Raw genomic sequence first — 16,417 nt, forward strand, 5'->3', positions numbered from 1 at the left:
GTGCGGAGTTCTGGTTTAAGTACCCCATATAACCCCTCGTAAATTTTCAATCTTCTCCCCACATAAATCCTAAAAGTTCTACTCTTTTACAGATTTTGATATTTTTAAAATCAGAGTTTAGAATAAAGACAATCAGAAGTTTTTGCTTAAACCCCAGCAATGGACCACTCTTAGGGGCATCATCATTTCATTAAATGTGTTTATAGGGAGCAAAATATTGAAAAAAGCATCAATACATGTCAGAGTGACAACAAAAAAACAAGGAAGATATCCGGTGGTCGTGAGCTGAGCTAAAAATAAACAGCTAAATCGCTCTTAAATCACACACACACACACAATCACGCACACACACACACACACACACACACACACACACACACACACACACACACACACACAAACAAAGAAACATACACACAAAATATTGTCGCATAATCATATGAATTCTCGCGTGCAGAACACAAATTCGGAAAAATTTTCTGAAAATTCTCAAAAAAGAAAAAAAAAAGAAGAAAATTGTGAGGGGTTAAATGGGGGGGGGGGGGAGAGTTTAAACCAGAATTCTGTCAAACGAAAAAAGGGAATAAGAACCATGTTGATAAATAAATGAAGATGTTATGAGGAACGGAATGAGATTAGTCCTTGCTTTTTTTTTTTCTTTTACCTATTTACTAATTTGCTCATGGTCATTGCACAGCAGAAGAAATTAATCTAAGTTATCCAGATTGATATTATTCATTATTAACACGGAGGTGAAATTATGGCAACATAAAAAAAAAAAAAAATTGATTTTACATTTTGCATACGACAATACTAATCGAAGTATCGCGTGACTTGAAGAAAGGACCAGAAGTTTCATATCAACAATTAGACTATGTCAAACTCTCTTTTAGACTTGCTGGTGTTAATTTTCCAAACTGAAGAACTGACGAAAAAGGAAATTCCATTGAGAAGTTCAAGCTATTGTTTTGTTTTACAGAGGTAAGAATTTTATGAATGGCGAAACTCTTGTTTAGCCTCAAATTAATCTGGACGGAATACATCAATGGTCAAAAGCATTATAGTCATAAGCATCCTGTTTTGTGTTTTGGCTAAACATAGAGTATCTAGGATTATATTTTATAATGTTTCAGTCCCTTTTAAGATAGTAGGATCTGATATGGGGGAGATTTTCTATTGCTAGTATGGCGCTTGACTCAATACAAGCTCCGACTTTGACTAAGAAGTCTATAAAGATGTTAGATAGGTAGACTGGAATGATATCTTGGAAGCATGTTCGGAATGTGAACGAGTAGCATTTAAGATGGCAGGGTTTACAGTGTACTTAAACATGCCGAGAATATTACAGAAGTCTGACGAATATTAAATAGATTTTCTGAATGTATTATTACGGCCTGGGACAAATCACAGAGGAGCATTTGACTTCCTAAAAAAAGGACACAAACAAAAAAAATATATATATATATATATATATATATATATATATATATATATATATATATATATATATATATATATATAATCCAAGAAAGTTAGGGGTTGTGAATCCAACTCACTAAGGGATAATATCTATCCAATATACTGCCGGAAGCATATCCAATTATTATTACACTAGTCTTTTTACCAAGTGCAATAAATGGGTGCGGGTCCTCTTAGTTGAAAAATAAACAGGTAAAGTGACATAATACAATGTCTGCAAGTTGATGAGTACCACATATTCCCCTCCATTTTCTTATTGCTATATATATATATATATAAATATTGAGAATCGAATATTTGTATAGATATTGATATTGTTATTATTATCGAAGCCAATAAAAATAGTCCATAATAACAACAATATTAATATAGGTAGTTGCAAGCCTAAATCAGCGTTATATAGCTATAAAATTAAAATTATATTAATCAAAGGACACCACAATGAAGTGTCTACCCGCTAGAAATAAGAGTTAAAACTCTCACTCACCCGTATACTGTTGTATCTGTTATTTTCAGTGTAATTTTTGGTGGTATAAATGAGTGTTTTAGCTCTTATTACTAGCGGGTAGACATTTCATTGTGTCTCTTGATTAATGTAATTTTAATTCTATAGCTATATACCGCTGATTTAGGCCTGCAACAACTTATATTAATATTGTTGTTATTATAAACTATTTGTATTGACTTCCATAATAATAACAATATTAATATCTATATAAATATTTTTGCGGCTGATTTTCATACTGAGGCTGTCCATATTTTGGCGCCAAGCAATTAATGACGTCAGCAGATTCCAACGTGGCGGACTGGGAAGATGTTTCTAAGGATTAAGATGTGCTGAGGAAGGTAAGAACTTTGTGTCAAACCAGAAACAAGTCCACATATATACCTGTTCCATTAAATATATAGCCTTATGCTATATAGGTATTTGAGATATCTTTTGCGGCTTGTTCGGCCGTATACTGGTGTATCTGTGATTTTCAGTGTAATTTTTGGTGGTCCAAATGAGGATTTTAACTCTTATTTCTAGCAGGTAGGTACTTTATTGTGTCCTTTGATTAATATAATTACACACACACACACACACACACACACACACACACACACACACACACACACACACACACATATATATTCATATCAAAGGGAAATAGAATTTAATAAAAATTTTCACTTCCAAGTGGCCTAGCGTATAAAAATTTATTTATATATATATATATAGCGAACTGACTGATGTAAGCACGATGATTATGAAGACTAGCTCAAGATAAATCTTACGAAGACACTGGAAAAGTACAGGGGCTTTCTAGAAAGATTAGCTGTTACATATGTGAGGATTAGGAACATTTAAAAGGTCCTTGGGTTTTCAATCCTAGAGAATTATAAAAAGAGCAGACAATGTGCCAATATTAATCAAATGAAGACGGTCTAATACTTTTATAACCTGTCCAAAACCAAGGATATGTAAAAGAATTATATGAATACAACTTCTGTTTTGTCTTCTCAATGACAGAGTCACAGCAAACAGTTCCTCAATATTTTGTGGTGAAGGGATCGAAGATTTAATTAGTTTGAGAAGCCTTGTATTAAATCATTCCTTCTGAAATTTAAATTTAATTTTAATTGGATTTTCATAGGGTAGAAAATAACAGCAGCAAAATCAACATTAACTGTTATGTTCATTTATCCTTTTCCTTTTTTTTTTTTGAATTACGGAGAAAATATTGTAAGAGATTTGATCTGTTTCCACCAACCCATTATCCATTAAATGAAATGTTTATTTTTTAAATATTTCCATAGTTTTTAAATACAAGGGACACTTTCCTTTCTTCTGTCTGTCTGTCTGTCTGTCTCTCTCTCTCTCTCTCTCTCTCTCTCTCTCTCTCTCTTTCTTACTCTTGTGAATGCTTGGTAGTAGGTAGCAGCAGTTCTAAAAGAATATGATTATTTTAGGACTGCTACTATCTACTAGTTGAAAAAGTCGCATATATGATGAAGGGAACGCTGACAAGTCATTTTTTTTTTAAAATGACTTGCCAGCGTTCCCTTCATCATATACGCGGTAATCACATTTGTTAAAATGGCTTATTGATGTGTTTTGTTTCTCTTTTTTTCCCCTGATGAGATGATTACATTGTTTTACATCATTTTATAACTTCAGGAATAATACCAATGTTTCCTTCGAAACACATGTCGGAAGTATAATGATTTGAATAACACCATTTTGTCAAACAAAAACATTTCACTAAACCCTGGAATTTGTACCTTTATAAGTAGGCTATAAATCCTTGGCACTTATTTTTGCTACTCCGATAACTATTTATTTATTTTTTCTGTGTTATTTGTGCACATTGAAAAATACACACACAGACACAGACACACACATATAAATACACACACACATATTTATTACGTTATATATATTTATTACATTATAAATGCATATACATTATATTTATCACATTATATATACATTACATATATGAATTCATGTATAATAATAATAATAATGATTTCTCATATAATAATAATATTAATAATCCTTGGATGGAATTTATAAATATTTTGATGCTTCACTACGCGCGTTTCCACAAATAACGTTTCTTATGGTCATAGTCCGTATTTCTTGGATGATTAGAGTCCAGTCCGTAGTATCCATGTACATCGGGTAGATCATGTTCATGCATTCATTTCTTCGGACAATATATCATTGATTGATGTTTAACTGATATACAACCCTCAGTTAAACATTCATTAATGCCATATCACCGCAAAAATGAATGCATGAACATGATCTACCCGATGTCCATGGATACTACAGACTGCACAGCAATGGCATTGCCAGTTAGCGTCATTAGGTCGTAGCCGGCGTAATAGAATAGGAGCTTTTATCTGCATATTCAAAACGTTTCCCGTAAACGAACTTAAAGGGTATATTTATGTGTGTATGATGTATACGTGTACGTACACATACATATGTATGTGTAGATGGATCGATCGATCGATAGATGATTAGACAGACAGACAGACAGACAGACAGACAGGCAGACAGGCAGTTAAATAGATAGATAAATAAATAGATAGTTACTTTATTCTATCGATCTTGAAGTAATGTAAGGGAAAAACTCTTGGCGGAAGTCGAAATTACAATGCAAAGAGCCGGGAATAAAACACTACAAAGTATTTTGTCCGTAGCCTAACGATTCTGCCGGTGTCCTACTTTAAAGTATTCCCCTTGATTAAAGCACAGAGATTTCAGAATGGAAATCGAACCTACATGAATCATCTTTCGACACAGACTCGTCAGAGATTGCTTATCACTGTCAGTCACCATCGTTCTAATACGGCCAATAATACATTCATTTGAACGCTAAAGATAGAACTTCATCACGGAACCAAAGTTAATGAAGAAGGGAGTCACTTATATATGCTCAGGTCATGATTTATTGAGAATGTTGAAAAGCAATGAATAAATCAATAATAGATTATCAATGGTTATATGAATGTAACTCTGCAGATAGAGAAACAAGACGGAAGCGTCTTTTGAGTAATCTAAGAGATTAGTGATACAGGAGAACTGCTAGATAGATAGATAGATAGATAGATAGATAGATAGATAGATAGATAGATAGATAGATAGATAGATAGATAGATAGATAGATGAACTGGTAAGTAGAAAGATATGACAAATAGACTAATTGATAGGACAAGTAGACAAATATATAAACAGATACATAGATTGATAGATAGCAAGAGAAACATAGATAAATAGACAGACAGACAGACAGACAGACAGATAGATAGATAGATAAATAGATATAAAGCAAGGCGGTAAAGATAGAAAAAGTGACAGAAAAGAAAAGGAAATGATAAAAGAACGCATGACAGAAAAAGAATGAAAAGAAGTGGAAGAAGAAAGTAGTAGTAGTAGTAGTAGTAGTAGTAGTAGTAGTAGTAGTAGTAGTAGTAGTAGTTATTGCAGTTAGCGTAATCATTAGACGTGGTTTGCCATGTTTATATATAGAGACCTGTTAAATATTATCTAGGTCAAAGGTCATTCCTAGCGATTCCTTTCTGGCAAAATAGCAAAACTACAAACACAGAATGTTATGATGCTATACTCTTTGACTCTTTCACTAGTTCCTGACACTGAGCACCACCTTCAAAGGATTTAATCGGATGTATATCGATTCCAGTTTTATTTCCATTTGGTACTTATTTTATTGAATTCAGTTTATCAAATGGCTTACACCACAGTCACTATCCGTAGCCCAGTTCAACGTCAGCATTTTATATCTCCTCGGGTGTTTTAGAGGAGTCCACTCTGCTAGTAATATTCGTGTCACGTGTCTGATTTGTAGAGATGTCCTGCCTCCCCGCCAGTCTTGAGTAAAAGGGAAAAAATATCATTGTTTGATATAAAGGAACACAACACCTAATACCGTTTAATATCAGTATGCACAATATGGCGGCGAGTCGGCAGAATCGTTAGCACGCTGGGGGATATATTATTTAGTTCGGTGCTTTACCAGTTCTGACATTCTACCACTATTTACTTGATTCTTTGATTTGGTTTAGAGGTGGCGAGAAATATGAAGGAGTGGTGTTAATGCCTGTCTCAATACCATTAACTAGATAAACGACACAAGTACACCTCAACTGAAAATCAATTTCGAATGATGGATTCAGCCAACCAAATTCAATATTTCATGTTCTACGTTATTCTTTAATGACGAATACAGACGATTCCAAAGAAGAGAAAATATCAGGTTTTGACGTTCATGCCTTTTCAAATGATAATAACGATGAAAATAAAGTTCACTACTCCAAGGTCCAGAATCGAACTCAAACTCGTATTTCTAATAAAAGTACAACATCGATTTTCCTGAACCAGGAAACTGATTTTTCCGAACCAGATTTGATCACTTTGGCCAATACACTCTAAATTAAAACAAATATTAAATTTACTTTAATGAAATATAGGTTCTTGTGTAATAGTATCAATGGTGTTCAATTCTTTACTGTGTAAGTTACCAGTAAACTAGTTTAGCGGCTGTGGGCATTTGGATTTCCTACTGGTAAATTAATGCAGATTATAAGAGGATTCAGACCATTGGTGTCTGGAAAGATAGTGTTGGACCTGTATGTCTCTTGACCAAAAGTGTTCGCCCCAGGAATGTTTAAGAGCAAGTAGATAATAAACAAAGCAAAAAAAGTTAAATAAGAACTATGTTTATGAATTACCGCTGTTTAAAGCTGTAGGTCAGTGTTTCCCAGTCTATTTTCCCCCAAGCTCCACTACAACTTTCCAGAAAAATGTATGCCCTACCGGCGGTTGGAGAAAACAACTCCATTTTTAATATTTTTCACAACTATTTAATACAAAAGAATCTAGTGGTACCTCTTTTATTAAGTACTGAGTACAAAGCAAAAGTGAACCCTGTGCCTGGCGACTATGGCACAATGTTCCATTACAATTTTCACAGGCTCCACATTGGGAATCACTGCTGTAGGCTATAAACACCGGTGACAAAATCTGACATATTTACTCTGTAACAAGTTACGAAGGTTCATCCTTCTTATTCTCGTTATCCGAACTACAGTGAAGACTGTGATTGGCGCCCATGGAAACCCTGTTAAACGATACTATAGGTTCATCAAAAATTAGGTGAAATAAAAAAGTAAATAAATAGTTAATTGAATATATATAAATATCTTGCCTGGTAGCTCTTCATAATGTGCAATGTCTCCGGTACCAAATCCCTGTTCTTCATCAGTGTGGTACATGAGAGACAACTCACTGTACGGAGCACATATCGCAGCTTCTTTATCGGACCCGTGATCGTTTTGGGAACATACCTGTAGAAAGACAAAAAGAAAAATGGTTAAAGGTATCTTTGATGGAACATCATCGGAAGCAGTGAAGGCACGCTAGTGGGGCTACTGGTTAGGGTGATGCACTCACGATCGGACGAACGGGATTTCGATTGCCGGACTGGGCGGTGCGTTGTGTTTTTGAGCAAGCCACTTGTTTTCACGCTGGTTCAGTCCACTAAACTATGAAGGAGAAACCCTGTGACAGACTGGCGCCCTGATCAGAGTGGATATTTTGATCTTAGTCATGTAACTGACCCTATGAGCCCCCAGGACAAGAGACAATAATGTCTAGGTGTTCATGTTGATAACGATGATCGCAGGAAGAAACCTTGGATCTTTTTTAAAACGGGGGCCACATTTTTCATTAACGAAACACTTTGAAACTTGGAACACTGGTAGAATGTGTCATATAAAACATCTTTTTCTCTTAGTCTTCTTAAAAAAAAAAAGAAATCCCTAAGTTATTCCATGTTAAAGTTGTCGTATTTCTGTAATTTCAACCAATCACTGACGTCCATTCAGCCGATATACATTAAGTGCCGACTACATAAACAAACGATTCTGAAACAATTCTATCGGTGATAGGGTTAGGGTTAGGGTTAGGGTTAGGGTAAAACAGCAAATTTAAAAAGAAAAAAGCGAAGAAAACGAAGAAAAAAAAAGAAAATGAAAAAGCAAATTTAAAATGAAAAAAGCAAATAAAACGAAGCTACGGCTTAATCAGCCAAAGGAGTAAATGTAAACAACTGAATACTTGTCAGTGATTGGTTGAAATTATCGAAATAAGACAATTTTTTACATGAAATAAATTAGAATACAAAAATATTTTTCTGTTCTATAACACAAAATAGATAAGTATACGAAGTTTGAAAGTCTTTCGGTACCAAAAAACACTACGTAAAACATTAATGAAAAATGTGGCCCCCGTTTTAAAAAAGATCCGAAACCTTCTATTCATTGCTTTAACAAGATCCAACGAGGGTGCCTATATGTACTCGCCGCCAGATCTGTTTGAAATAGCAGTTAATCTTCCGCAAATAACGCACAAGCTTCTTAACTAAGGAACGTAAACACATGAGATAATGTAATCTTATGCTTGACCTTGGGCTCTGAACTCCTTGATGGAATCGTAGAAGAGCCTCGTGATATATGTCTTTATCTCTTACTTGTTGCAGCCATTGCACTGCGGACTTGACTTGCAGGGGTTTAGTCGTACTTATTTCTTTTAGTCTGTTGGTCCCTTTGCTGAACCGTTAAATTATGGGAACATAAACAAACCAACACCAAACAAATAAGGAAAGGTACAGGAATCAACATAATTTGGTTGACACTGGATTAAACTTAGAATTTGGAGAAATATTTTTTGCGTCATGAAGTGAACGTTGAATATCTCAAATTAAAAACGGTATCTCGCAGTGAATTAAAATTAGTTTTCTGTAGCTGAAATCTTTAATTTTAAAAGAAATTTGTAAACTACATTTTGATAAGAAAAAAAAAAAAAAATTTTAAATTTCGAATTCTTAATAATCTTCTTAAGAATGTAGACTTTAATACCAATTTTTGTTTTAGTAAAACTTATATACTACAAAATAATGAATAAGCAACGTTTTCTAAAAATTAATGTGCAGATATAGATTTATATTATTTATTCAGTAAATTGTGACTCAAGTAGGTTGAAATACATATAAATAAATTGTTATACAAATAAGCTGTAGTATTTATCCTTTATAGCATTAAATTGTAGTGCTAAGGTTAAAACACGTATAACTGTTGTAATACTAATATGTGGAACTTATTTCTGTTTTAGTACACGCTATTGTTCTCACACGAATTGCTGTATTAAAGTCGTGATACTATTTTCTGTTGGAGTATAATTATGTCAAATGTGTTGCATGCCAAGTTGAAGTTCTAAATCTGCAGTACTTACCTCTGTTGTGGCTTGACATGGAAACCCTGAGAGATCTTTTCTGTTATAACTATTTGTCAGATACCTTGAACATGGTTCCCTTCGGAACTTCATCAAGTGATAGCTGTCGTTCCGAGGTACAATGGTGGTTTTAGTGCTCGGAGAATCGTAATGTGATGGAATTTGGTCGCAAAAACACTCAGCTTTCGTGGTGTGTCCCCAAATCGTGTTATTCGCACTAGCTGATCTGTTGTAGTAGATATTCCTTTGGGGGTTATTTTGTACCATACACATAGCTATCGACACAATAATTGTCAACGAAATCGTCACAGCAGCTACTACAATAATGACACCAAGTTTAATACTGATTTCACTATCACTGATAGTGTTTGTGTTACTAGTCTTCCCCATTGTTTTATTGGTAGCGGTTAGTCTCAAAGAGAGGGTAGTCGTGGCCGAAAGCACCACAGCACCGCTATCCTTAACGGCTATTAAAAGCCTATAGAGATTAGAGTCTTTTGGTTTAATGGAACGGGAGAAAAATAAGACACCAGTGTAAGGAGTAAGGGTGAAAAGGCGATTCTCGTTTCCGCCAAGAATCTCGTAGCGAAGGAAGGCATTTTCTCGAATGTCTTTATCCATTGCTTTCAGAATGGTGATATCGGATGGACTTTCTGGATTGTACTGGACGCTAAGTTTAAAAGGATTAACACTAGGAAAGGTAAAATATGGGGCATTATCATTCTCGTCCATAACCTCAACAACAACATTAGCTGTATTGTTAAGGGATGGCGTACCGTTATCTTTGACTAAAACTTTAAACTTATACAGATCTTGTTTCTCTCTGTCCAGCGATTTGGTTGTGGAGATGAATCCATAATTAGAAATTTCAAAGGGCAAAGCGTCTTTCATTTTGGTTAATAGAGAATAGGATAGTTGACCTCCCGGTCCCAAATCGGGATCTGTAGCGTTGATGAATCCGACAGGGAAGTTAGGTTCTTCATTTTCATAAGTTAAAAATCTAAATATAGTTTTAGTAAATTGTGGCTTAACGTCATTGACATCATTAACTTCAATGGTAAATTTTCTCTCAGTCATCAGCGAAGGGGTGCCATTATCTCGGCAACTGATGTTGATATCAATACGTTTTTCAGTTTCCCTGTCGACAGGACTTTTGACGACAACTTTAAATTTGCCGCGACCTAAACTTTTTAGCTGAAGTTTATCATGACGAAGGCTGCATGTCACTTCACCATTTCTCCCTGCGTCTTTATCCGTCACTTTTATATAAGCTATAAAGCTACCGACTTCTATGCCTTCGGATATAGTCAACATTGTTCCTTTGGAATCGGAAACAAAGTTTACATCAATGACAGGAGCATTGTTCTGCTGATTCAGCACATTTATCAATACGATTGCTGTAGAGCTCAACGGTGGATTGCCTGAGTCCGTCGCGTCTATGAAAAGCTTGTATGTCTGTCTTTTGTCCAAAGGAAAATTTTTGCTCAAGAAAATCTCTCCCGTCTCTGAATTTAGTTTGAAAAAGTTCTTAACAGCAACCGAAGTTTTAGAATCAAAATGGTAGGTCACCTTGGCGTTTTTATCCAGATCGAGATCTTTGGTAGATAGAATGACAGCTGGTTTTCCAATTTGATGAGCTTTATTGACTGAAACATTGTAAATATTTTGAGAAAACACTGGAGCATTATCGTTTTCATCGGTTACTGTTATTTCAACGTTTAGGACATCTTGTTTCGACGGAGTGCCACTATCTTTAGCAATAATCTGAAGACTATAAGAATCCTTCATTTCTCTGTCTAGTTTTCCTTGTAAGATAATTACAAGTTTCGAATTTCCAACGACTCTCTTTGAAGTGGACAATGAGAAAGGTTCATCCATATGCTTCTTCAGATGGTAAACGATTTTTGAATTTAACAATCCAACATCTCTATCGAAGGCATTTGGTATGGATTTTGTTGTGTTTTTACCATCAGTTTCATAGAACTCAAGACGAACTTTTCTGAAAGGAAACTCTGGCGAATTATCATTGATGTCAATTATGATAATTTTCACTTCCAATATTTTTATAAAAGATTGTTTTTTCCGGACGGCTACTTCTACGATTTGAAAACACTCCGTGTTGTACTTACACAACGTTTCTGCGTCCAGTGTCTCAGTTGTATAGATTTTGCCAGACTTTGAAACATTGAAGAGTTTCTTGTGGTCAAGGTTTTCGCTGTCTTGTAATTGCTTGAATGTAATCAAGTTTTTACTGTTCCACGTCTGAACGGTGTTCATAAACTGAATATCGGCTGCTATGTCCCCGACAAGAGTGAACGGTTTTTGTCCTTCCCTCACCTGGTAGACCAGGTTTGCACACTGAGTAATTTCCAGAAACATCAGTATAAGACATGCAGACAGCATCATAGTTTTTATTTCATATCTTCCGGTAATTGTAAAACGATTAGCAAATTATATGACATCATTTATGGGTGAATCTGAAAAAGAAAATAAACGTAAATATATATGCATACATATTTTCATACATATATAATCACACCCACGTGTGCGTACATGCATATTCAATCCCACCACACACACGTTTACTCACTCTCTCACTAAATCACATAAAGCTCGTAAAAGTGTATGACTTAGTAGCGTGTACCACGTTTTCTCTAATACATTTATGTGTCTATGTAGTTGCCAGCAGATAGAAATACCGTGGGTTTTACTAAACGTGGTATTTTTCACCTGTGCATATTTGGCATCACATTTTCTATTCATTTACGCTATTTATGTCTAATGATAGAGATCATATAATGCATAATTTGATGATACAGAGCAGCAACAACAAATTATGAATAGGAAAAGGCTTTAAATATAATATAATGATGAGTCAGTATATACGGAAAACATGTGTTTGCTTATGTCTGTGTATTGGTGAAATATTGCGTTTACCAACGGAAAAGTACTCAATATAAGAGGCAGAGTTTGTTATTAGAATCTGAAGGTTCTGTAGTCGTTACTATGAGTATTCAAGCAATCAGAAAGGAAAAGCGGTGTAAAAATATTTCAGCCAAAATATTTGAAAAAGCATCCTGAAATATTATCAGTAATCCAAATTTCATTGACTGCGAGAAAAATCACAAGACGTTGTGTCATAACATTTATACATTTAATTATCTTACGAAGAACACGTGATATGTTCCCTATCCACATACACTAACTCATCATATCTTTATGCCTTAAGTTTTGTATGTGTAACGCACAGAAGCAAGTAAGGTACTTGTTTTTAGTGCAGGGCGTGATATTTGTCTCATTGAGTAATATAGAACCCAATTACAAAATTCATCAATTTTAAGAAAACGACCACAATTGGTGAATTCTTGCGTCACTTCCATCAATATTTATCAGGAAATTCTCATATAAAAACTAGCGCAATAATATATTTCTATATATGATGGAATTGCCGCCCCTTTAAAGATGACAATATACCGAAAAAAAAAACTCTTCAAAAGCATTGATTCATCAGCCCTAAAATGTCATTAGCAATAGCAAACTTTCTTGACATTGTGTGATTTACACATATGATACTAGAGATATGAATATATCGCACATTTTGCATGTAAATATATGAATATATCACATGTTCAACGGATGATTGGTAACAAATCAAATTTCAATAAATGTCCATGTTTCGATGCTTTCGAATATATTTGCCGATATGCATACTTCATCTCATTCGTTATTTGAATAGCCGACAACATGAAACTCAGTTAATAACCAGACGTTTCAGGTAATAACTATGTATGTGTATATGTGTGTGTGTGTGTGTGTGTGTGTGTGTGTGTGTTTGTGTGTGTGTGTGTGTGCATGTATGTATGCATGCATGTATGTATGTATGTATGTATGTATGTATGTATGTATGTATGTATGTATGTATGTATGTAGGCTCGCAAGGAATGAAGCCAGTATGCTCCGATCGATGTGTAATGTCAGTGTGCATACTAGACAGAGTGTAAGTACCTTGAGAGAAAAGTTGAACCTAAGAAGCATCAGTTGTGGTGTGCAAGAGAGACGATTGCGTTGGTATGGTCATGTGACGTGAATGGACGAGGATAGCTGTGTGAAAAAGTGCCACACCCTAGCAGTGGAAGGAACCTGTGGAAGAGGTAGGTCCAGGAATACCTGGGATGAGGTGGTGGGGCAAGACCTTCGAACATTGGGCCTCCCCGAGGCGATGACTTCTGACCGAGACCTTTGGAAATATGCTGTGCGTGAGAAGACCCGGCAAGCCAAGTGAGACCTAAATCTAAGGCCTTTGCCAGGAGTGTAGCCAGCCCACTTATGCGTACCTTTCCTTCATTGGACACTAAACTCCGCTTGCGAAGACCTGTTGAGGCAAGTGAAATCGAAATCGAACTAAATTCGACGACTGGCACCCATGCCAACGTCGTCTCCTTCATTGGACACGAAACTCAGCTTACGAAGACCTGTTGAGGCAAACGAAATCGTGATGGCACCTGTGCCCAGCGTCTTTTTCGAGCGAGATCGTTGCCAGTGCCCCTGGACTGGCTCTTGTGTGGTGGCACATAAAATACACCATTTTGAGCGTGGCCGTTGCCAGTATCGCCTGACTGGCCTTCGTGCCGGTGACACGTAAAAGCACCTACTACACTCTCGGAGTGGTTGGTGTTAGGAAGGGCATCCAGCTGTAGAAACTCTGCCAAATCAGATTGGAGCCTGGTGTAGCCTTCGGGTTCCACCAGTCCTCAATCAAATCGTCCAACCCATGCTAGCATGGAAAGCGGACGTTAAACGATGATGATGATGATGATATATATACATAGATACATATATGTGTGTGTGTGAATTTGTGCGTATGCGGGTGTGTTCTTGAGTCTTTGTGATTGTGATTGTGATTGTCACCCCAACGCTTAATAACTGGTATTGATTTGTTTTAGCTCCGTAAACGGTTCGGCAAAAGAATGTGATAGAGTTGGCACTCCGTCGGTTACGACGACGAGGATTCCAGTTGATCTGATCAACGGAACAGCCTGCTTGTGAAATTAACGTGCAAGTGGCTGAGCAGTCCACAGACACGTGTACCCTTAACGTAGTCCTCGGGGGGAGATTCAGCGTGACACTGAGTGTGACAAGGCTGGCCCTTTGAAATACAGGTACAACAGAAACAGGAAGTAAGAGTGAGAGAAAGTTGCGGTGAAAGAGTACAGCAGGGTTCGCCACCATCCCCTGCCGGAACCTCGTGGAGCTTTAGGTGTTTTCGCTCAATAATCAAACACTCACAACGCCCGGTCTGGGAATCGAAACTGCGATCCTACGACCGCGAGTCCGCTGCCCTAACCACTGGACCATTGCGCCTCCACGATAGAGTAAGTATAGGGATTTTAAAATAACGTATGTACAGAGATCAATTTGTTCGACTTAAATCTTTCAGCGAGCTGCCTCGGCATGTCATCAGACCAAAGACTGAAACAAATAGAAGATTAATAAAAGAAGGAGACACGATGTTTTGTCCGTTGGCCCATATTCTTCGACAGGTTTCATCTTATGTATGCCAGAGAGTCTTCCTATCCTCTAAACGAGAGCGGAGAGGAGATTTAGTCGCCGACTGATCCGACTATGAGACTGTGTTTATACTGCCCAGAGAAATTCCTGGATAAAACACTTGAAAGTGTATGCTCTAGCAAGGCCGCAACACAATGTCTCAAACGAGTAAAAAACACTCTTCTAGCTGTCAATATCATTGGAAACACACTTGTCAACCTTTGTTTTCGTCTCTGATTTCATTAACCTATAGACTAGAACTAAAGAAGGAAAGCTGCGTAAAAATTAGCGAAGGAACGTGGTTAAATTAGATGACAACCGATAAGGATTCTAATATCTGGTGCAATCGCGTCATTACGACGATGCAGAATTATTCCTTTGTTAAATTCGTTTGTAATTATCTTACTCCCCATCCTATTTCATAACAAGACGAAATAAAATATTAATATGTATTATATTTATTAAGAGCGGTGGATTAGCAGAGACAGGAGAATGATTCGATAAATAAGGAATGATAAACTAAATACTACACTAAATAACGGGATCGATATAACTGAGTAAAAGTCCTGCTTTTAATTTTTCTTTTCTTTTGAAACTGTCGGATATGATTTAAGAGAGATATGTTTTGGCTGCTATTACTTCGACAACATGTGACAGCGGAGAGACGTTCTTCGTTTGTTTAAGAAACCTGTTGATTAATTAGGAATTAAGAGGAAAAACGAGGTGAAGGTAAAAATAAGGTAAGGTTGCTCTGATGTTCTGTTCAAGCTTTTTGTCTTTCTAATGCATACATTAATTTCTCTGCATTCCGCCGCAGCCGCTGCCTCTACCACCACGATGACGACGACGGCGATCACGACAACGACTGCCGCCGCCGCCGCCGCCATCACCGATATTGTGCTGGATTGTAGCATTCATTTTGTTTTTGTCACATAATTGAAGCAGACTCCCAATTGGCAACAAGAAGGAAACTAAATGTTGGACAACGTCGAAGACGCAATTAACCGCGGATTTATCGTTCTATCACAGCTCTGAGCAGCAATTTTAATAACAACAACAACAACAACAACAACAACAACAATAATATGTGAAGGCTTTTTTTTTGTTTTTGATTAGGACAAATCATTCGCCATCTGTGTGACTGTTTTACATATAAGAATTTCAGAATGACCAATATTATTTAAAAGATAGTAATGACAATGGGGGACCTGAATGGTGGAAAAGAAAAGAAAAGAAACAAATAAATAAATATTCGAAACGAAACAACAAAGAAATAAATAAATAGACAAAGAATTAAATAGATAAACAAGTAAAACTAATACATAAGAGGATAAGGATACGAATAAACAGAAATGAGAAAACATTAAAGTGAAAGTAGAGAAGAGAATATATTAATGTTTTAAGCGTTTTCAGTCGCCATATTTGCGATCAGATAAGAACATCATTAGAATTTTTAGCTTAAAAGTGCATTAAAGACAGCCATGTTGAACGTCCAGGAAAAAGGTGATGACCTTGTCGCTGTGAACAAATATTAAAACTGTTGTCATGCGCATAGCAGGACAACAGATTTTAATTGAGACCAGAGTG

The 16,417-nt window shown here is 36.2% G+C and overlaps 1 protein-coding gene across 2 annotated transcripts in view; it reads right to left on the bottom strand.

The window, feature by feature from the left end:
• LOC106869385 (protocadherin beta-15) overlaps positions 1-16,417 on the bottom strand; it is a 29,996-nt gene that overhangs the window by 753 nt on the left and 12,826 nt on the right. For both annotated transcript variants that reach the window (XM_089362679.1, XM_089362680.1), the window contains 2 exons: positions 9,284-11,760; positions 7,200-7,338 (listed from right to left, as the gene is read on the bottom strand). In XM_089362679.1, coding sequence (XP_089218805.1) covers positions 7,200-7,338; positions 9,284-11,689 — 2,545 coding nt within the window. In that variant the 5' untranslated portion in view covers positions 11,690-11,760. The remainder of the gene's footprint in view (positions 1-7,199; positions 7,339-9,283; positions 11,761-16,417) is intronic.

This window comes from Octopus bimaculoides, chromosome 14, assembly GCF_046866305.1.
Source record: "Octopus bimaculoides isolate indiv1 chromosome 14, ASM4686630v1, whole genome shotgun sequence".
NCBI lineage: Eukaryota > Metazoa > Mollusca > Cephalopoda > Octopoda > Octopodidae > Octopus > Octopus bimaculoides.